General features: G+C 47.7%; 1 protein-coding gene across 2 annotated transcripts in view; it reads right to left on the bottom strand.

Moving 5' to 3' along the window:
• Positions 1-961: 961 nt before the first annotated feature.
• The window catches only part of LOC309569588 (hepatocyte nuclear factor 6-like), a 128,234-nt gene continuing 122,221 nt past the window's right edge, over positions 962-6,974 (bottom strand). For both annotated transcript variants that reach the window (XM_082275470.1, XM_082275469.1), the window contains exon 3: positions 962-2,015. In XM_082275470.1, the coding sequence (XP_082131596.1) occupies positions 1,699-2,015 (317 nt within the window). In that variant the 3' untranslated portion in view covers positions 962-1,698. The remainder of the gene's footprint in view (positions 2,016-6,974) is intronic.

Below are 6,974 nucleotides of genomic sequence, written 5' to 3'. Positions count from 1 at the left end.
GATCCTGGGAGAGCTTGTGATACTCTCAGTTGCTCCACACTGTACAGGAGGCCATACTCAACGGTAAGAAGCTGAAAAATAAGGTTTTTCTACATTTTTCCTTCAAATATTTTATTTTCTATAGCTTTTTTTAGCCCTCCCTGAGCATTATTTTTAAAATTTGGAGCTTGGGAGCTACAACATAGGTAAGCCTAGAATTTTTATGCAAGGTCTAATTTAAAAGGGCTGCATAAAGCCCCGTACACACGAGTAGAAATTCGGCAGGGAAATTTCGTCCGACGACCGATCTGCCGATTTTCGGCTTGTAAAGGCCCGTACACACGTAGCGATTGTCGGCCGTAAATATTTGGCCACCGTCTGATCGGCCGATTGTCGGCTTGTTAGTATGATGCTTAAGACAACCGACTGCGGCTTTTCGGCCGAAAAAATCCTGGTGTGCAGGCTATATAATTTTTGTCGACCGTCAAAACACGTCCGATTTTGGTCTCATTAGTAAAGATTTCGATGGGGAAAAATCTTATGAGCAAGACTAGGCCTGCTCAGAGATGAAAGAACACATAGAAAGCAATCCAACACATGACATCACTTCTGAAGTAGAATTCTGTCGTGCGGGAAAATTCGTGTGCAGTCTAGAGCACATTCCAACCAACAGACACCACTCTGGACAAAAGACGGACGACCGGTCGGTGGAAATTCGTTGCGTGTGTACGAGGCTTAAGTGTGTGAAGAATTATTTGTTCTTTGCACAATCAACCAGATCGGTTTATTTCTACTTGAAAGCTTAAAAAAGTGTAAAAATTAAATAAATAAATAAATAAAAATATAATTTTATGCCCCCCTTTCTTTTAAACAGGAAAGAAATTGGTATGCATTTTGGACCCCAATTGGAATATGAAGCCTTAGCCAAGGTTAACGAGACGCTCTTCAACAGCCCACCTTTGCCAAGTAAAAAAGAGAGGTAGAGGATATATTGTGTTTCTTGTCTTCTTATTTTTTTGTAGTGTCATAGAGAAATTGCCAGCCAAAATGCATGATAGGAGTGTAACATCAAACAGAAATGGACGTCATGTGTGAAACTAACCCCATTGTAAACCATCCTGTCAATCAGAATTGCCAGTGTGCATGACTGACAGAAGGCATCCTTACGTCTTCTTACAGCTCCACCCAATATCTATCAAGGATGCACGGCCTGAAAAGGTCTAGGTAAGTCATGAGTCAGGCTGTTGTGTCCTGAAAACCTGTTACTGGCCTTAAAGAACAATCTATATACCGTTCCTTAGCCTAGCGATTCAAGCAAAGGAACTACTACAAAAATCCTTGGATGGCGGCCAACCAATCCCCTTGTCTTATGTCTTCCATGTCGTTGCTGAAAGGGTTTTTAAAACATGATACCTGTATTTTCTGTAGTGCGCGCTGTGTGCTGACAGTGCCATAGAAAATAAATACATAAATAAATAACATGTACAAACCATTCTGTACCCACATATCTCCATGGAAAAGGAGGTTTCAGCCGAAAAGACTGAAACAAACGACTTTCGAGTACAGAACGGACAGTCAGTCACTCGTAACCTTTACAAGTCCTCTTAAGACACCTCAAGGTCAATGTTTTTTGGAGGCGGTGTCCCGAAGAATGGAGAAGGGATGACTATGGAGGCTGAGCGGGTACTATCTTTGGTTGATAGCGCAGTAGGCATCTTTTCATGCTTTGGTGCAAGCAATGGCTGAGCCACCTTTGGAGTTTAAGGAGCTGGAGGAGGAAGGTGGGCGCCCATGACCCTCGTCCATCCACTTGTCTAAGCTCCTCCTTCGTGCGTTCATGAAGAAGTTGCTCACGGTGGAGAGTTCTAGGCCCAGCTGCTGTGCAATGGTGATCTGCAGCTCCTTGGAGGGCCGCTGGTTCTCGTGAAAAATGGCATGCAGAGTGCGTCGTTGAATGTCGGTGAAGACCAGACGGTGCCGCTTAGGCACGTGGTTTCTTTCGGCTTTGCTTTGCTCTTGCTCTTTCCTTTTGCATGCTGCAGACAAATGTACAACAGAAAAGAGGGTGAATTAAAAGGAAATTTCAAATCTTTTTTAAGAAGATTGTATAAGGGTAAAACGAATCTGACAGCAATATTTGACATGAATTTTACAATTTTACATGCTTTACAGGCCAGTAAAAAATAACCCTCTTTCATATACAGAGTTTCAGGGGCTTCCTCTACTGGCTGTTTACATGTCAGCCATTTCAGCCAGTATCTGTGCTGACTGCTGTGAGGGAACCAATTTCAGGAGAAGCCACCTAGGCTGGGTCTAAAGATTTGGTTCACATAACTCCAGAGCGGCTCCAGGAGTCCTGTTCAATTTCTGGTCCATTTCAGTCCAATTTCAGCCAATAATTCAGACTGAAATCGGACCTAAAATGGTGAACAGGGACGCATCGGACACCTGCTGTGAGCCACTTCATGCGGCAGTGTGAACCCAGCCTCAGGCAGTGTGTTAAGAAAAGAAAAAGCAACACATACTGTATATGTAATGAGCCAATGTGGCGGCCCTGAGTATATATCCTATTTTAAATACAAACAAGGTTATCTTTCAGCTGCAAAAATGGGGTCTTATGGAGCTATGGTTCTTGGCCTTGTGACTTCTAGTGACCATGTTAGGCAGTGGCGGCTGGTGCTCAAAATTTTTGAGGGGGCGCAAACAGAAAAATGAGTGACCAGCAAGCCCCCATCAATGCAGAGTGCCACAGCGTGCCCCCAATCAATGCACAGTGCCACAGTGTGCCCCCCATCAATGCACAGTGCCACAGTGTGCCCCCAATCAATGCACAGTGCCACAGTGTGCCCCCAATCAATGCACAGTGCCACAGTGTGCCCCATCAATGCACAGTGCCACAGTGTTCCCCCAATCAATGCACAGTGCCACAGTGTGCCCCCAATCAATGCACAGTGCCACAGTGTACCCCCAATGAATGCACAGTGCCACAGTGTGCCCCCAATCAATGCACGGTGCCACAGCGTGCCCCCAATCCATGCACAGTGCCACAGCATGCCCCCAATCAATGCACAGTGCCACAGTGTGCCCCCAATCAATGCACAGTGCCACAGTGTGCCCCCATCAATGCACAGTGCCACAGTGTGCCCCAATCAATGCACAGTGCCACAGTGTGCCCCCAATCAATGCACAGTGCCACAGTGTGCCCCCCATCAATGCACAGTGCCACAGTGTGCCCCCAATCAATGCACAGTGCCACAGTGTGCGGAGAGACCAGCACTTACCTGATCCGGCGGCGGCTTCTCCTCAGTCCTGCGCGTCTCCCTCCTCCTCCTCGGCCAATGGCAAACGTTCGCCTTTCGGCCAATCAGGAAACGTGTCTCAGACCCGCTTCCTAATTGGCCAGGAGGAGGATCCGTGTGACAATAGGGAATTTTCATTCGCTATTGTCACACAATGGGTGGGCTCGGAGCACACTGCTCTGCATCCCGGGTCCACCCTTTTCTGAAGCCTATTAGAGCCTCTGGGTCTAATCACGTGCTTCAGGAAAAAAAAAAACCCATTGAACTCCATGCATCCAGCGCCCCTGCATGTAGATTAGGGGGCCGGATGCATGCATAGGGGGGCGGCGCCCCTGCGCCCCTGAAACACCGGCCGCCACTGATGTTAGGTCATTTGACTCACAGCAACTCTACTTTGTGGACACTGATATCAGTACAGTCTATTGGTTGGCTCGGGCCTGTTCAGGATCCTAGTCCCAACCCACCTGTGCAATCCCGTCTGGAAGCCCTCACTGCACATCACCAATCATAGGTAGTGAGGCATTTCCCAGTCCACAGCTGCACAGACCAGGAAATGCCTCACTGCCTATGATTGGCCGTGTGCAGTGTTGGCTTCCTGATGGGATTGCTCAGGTGGGTTGTGACTATAATTCCGAACATGCCTGAGCCCATCGCTAGTGGAGTCTACATTTACTTTTCCTAAAACCTCTGTAGGCGTCCCAATGCACTGCCCTGGAGGACTATGGGACTGTCTTTAGTTTAGAAATACAGTTATACTCATCTTATGGCCCCTAGATTTGTTTCTTGACACCTGCTTGAATGGGTGAACGCCTCCAGGACTTCTCCCGAGCCTCTCCCATCCTCTGGAATGCTCTACCCCAATCTGTCTCTCTCCTACTTTTTAGACGATCCCTGAAAACACATCTCTTCAGAGAAACCTATCTGGCATCCACCTAACAACTGTACTTTTATTTTCTCCATCAGCCCATCCCCCACAGTTATTACCTCTTGTATCTCTTAACCCTCCCTCTTAGATTGTAAGCTCTAATGAGCAGGGCCCTCTGATTCCTACTGTATTAAAGTGTATTATATTTGTACTGTCTACCCTCAAGTTGTAAAGAGCTGCGTAAACTGTCGGCGCTATATAAATCATGTAATATTAAAAGGTGAAGTTGACCTAAGTTTTAGAAGGTAGGTACTTTTTACCAATTTTTATTTTAGGATACACATACACTTTAAGAACCCATTGACACATAAGGACCTTAGTATGCATGTATTCTCTAAACTGCACCACACAGCTGGGATCTGATTGGTTGCTACCCATACAGAAACATCGGCTTTGGTACGTACTGTACGTACAGCTGTGGCAAGGGCATAGTAAAAAAAATAGGCATAAAAGTTAACAACTTAAGCCCCAGAATATTTTAGCCCCTTCCTGACCAGGCCCTATTTTGCGATTCGGCACTGCATGATTTTGGCGGACAATTGCGCGGTTGTGCGACACTGTACCCAAATGAAATCGACGTCCTTTTTTCCCCACAAACAGAGCTTTATTTTGGTGGTATTTGATCACCTGTGCGATTTTTACTTTTTGCGCTATAAACAAAAAAATAGCGTAAATTTTGAAAAAAATTATATTTTTCAAATTTATTTATATGAAATTCCCCCCAAAAAAATGTAAAAATCTAATTTTTTTTAACATTTTTGGCCAATTTGTTTTCTGCTACATATGTTTGGTAAAAAAAAACGCAATAAGCGTATTTTGATTGGTTTGCGCAAAAGTTACTGCATTTACTAACTAAGGGAAAGATTTCTGTAATTTTTGGTGTTTTTTTTTTTTTTAACGAGTAATGGCGGCGATCTGCGTTTTTTTTGCGGGACTGCGACATTGCGGCGGACAGATCAGACCCTTGACTGACATTTTTGACACTTTTGGGGTTACCAGTGACATTACTGCAGTAATCAGTGCTATACATATGCACTGTTACTGTAAAATGACACTGGCAATGAAGGGGTTAATTTTATTAGTGATCAAGGGGTCAAGTGTGTCCCTAGGGGCGTGATTCTAACTGTAAAGGGGTGTGGCTACTGGTGTAACAACAGAGACATACGATCCTACATAGCAGGACCATATGATCTCTGTTATTACACAGGGGAGAATGACAGGCGGCTTTGTTTACATCAGCCGCCTGCCTTTCTCCCTCTCCACGGGAAGATCGCGAGGGACCGGCGGACATTGGGTCCGCCGGTCACTCGCGCGGACTGCTTAGGGAATGAGCGGGGGCGGGAGCGCGCCTCCGGCGGCGCGCGCTCGCCCCCTAGAGCCTCACAGGCGAGCGACGTAGTACTACGTCACTTTGCCTGTGAGGAGCTGACCGCCGCCGTAAATAGTCGTGCGGTGGTCGGCAAGCGGTTAAAAAGGCATCTGGAGAGGGTTGTAGACATGCCGCGGCAATACCACTGTCAAACACGACCCATTCAAGGGGGGTCACACTGCAACCACATGTATCGCACATGGTTGTGGCCAGGGGAAGACTGGGCAAGGGGCAGGGGGGCATTTGCCCCATGGGCCGCTCTGATGTCCTTTATAAAGGCTGCACTGCTTCTGCCAAAGACATGCCTAAAGGATTCCTGGTGGAGAGAAGTAAAAAGTCCCCACCACTGACCTACTGAGTGTGGGATATTGACAAGGACAGAGCGCAGGCCTCCCTCCCCAGGATGGATGTTGTAAGTTGTGTCTGAGCAGAGACCAGTCTCATGCCTCACTGGAGACTCTCCTCCCCTGGCCAGCCCCAACCGAGCTGTCCCAGCTCCCCGCAACCTCTCCCTGCTGGCCAGGTTTGGAACCCGGATTCAGCCGGTGAGTAGAGAGTACCTGGAACAGGGCTTCAGCCTGGAATGGGGGTCAGGAGGAGGCCGGGAAGAGGGAGAGTGGGAGAGGGGCCGAGTCACTGCACCATGGGCCTCTGGTTTGTACTTGCCCCCTGGGCTGAAAGTTGCCAGTCTGCCTCTGGTTGTGGCACAAGTGCTGTGGCCTATAAAGGGTTAAAACAGGATCCAGGAGGTTGCCTCTCAGCCACCTTTCAACCTCTAAAAAGGATTTCACAGTGGTTCACTTTTCAGTGACAATGCAAGAATAGATGAGCACTAAGGTCAATATTAGTAGCGGATTTACAATGGATTCAAGGCAGATCAACTGACTACTTAACGGCCTAGCTTACAAACACCTAAAGGCCTCGTTCACACGATTTCATCTGTGCCCCACGCAGGGCCGTTTTTTTAGTGGCACGGGGATGCACAGGTGTTGCCGGCATCCCAGGGGGCATTTAGGTCTGTGCACCCCCAGCCACATAGATGTCACATTGGGATCAATGGCTGTGTCCATGCAGTTGCTGTATCCCAATGGACAGCAAAGGGGCTGTCAGCACAGGGATGCACAAGTGTTGCCTGTACCCCAGGGGGCATTTAGGGCTGTGCACCCTCACTCACACAGATGTCACATTGGTAACAGTGGTCGTGCCCCTGCAGTTGCTGTATCCCAATGGACAGCAAAGGGGCTGTCAGCCCAGGGATGCACAGCTGTTGCCTGTACCCCAGGGGGCATTTTGGGCTGTGCACCCACACAGATGTCACATTGGGATCAGTGGCTGTGTCCATGCAGTTGCTGCATCCCAATGGACAGTTTTTAGGCAAGCATTGTAACTACCTGAATTTGAC

The sequence above is a fragment of the Pelophylax lessonae genome, assembly GCF_965119305.1.
Source record: "Pelophylax lessonae genome assembly, chromosome: 13".
Classification (NCBI taxonomy): Eukaryota; Metazoa; Chordata; class Amphibia; order Anura; family Ranidae; genus Pelophylax; species Pelophylax lessonae.
Note: the sequence above shows the minus strand (reverse complement) of the source record. Positions and strands in the feature narration are given on the sequence as shown.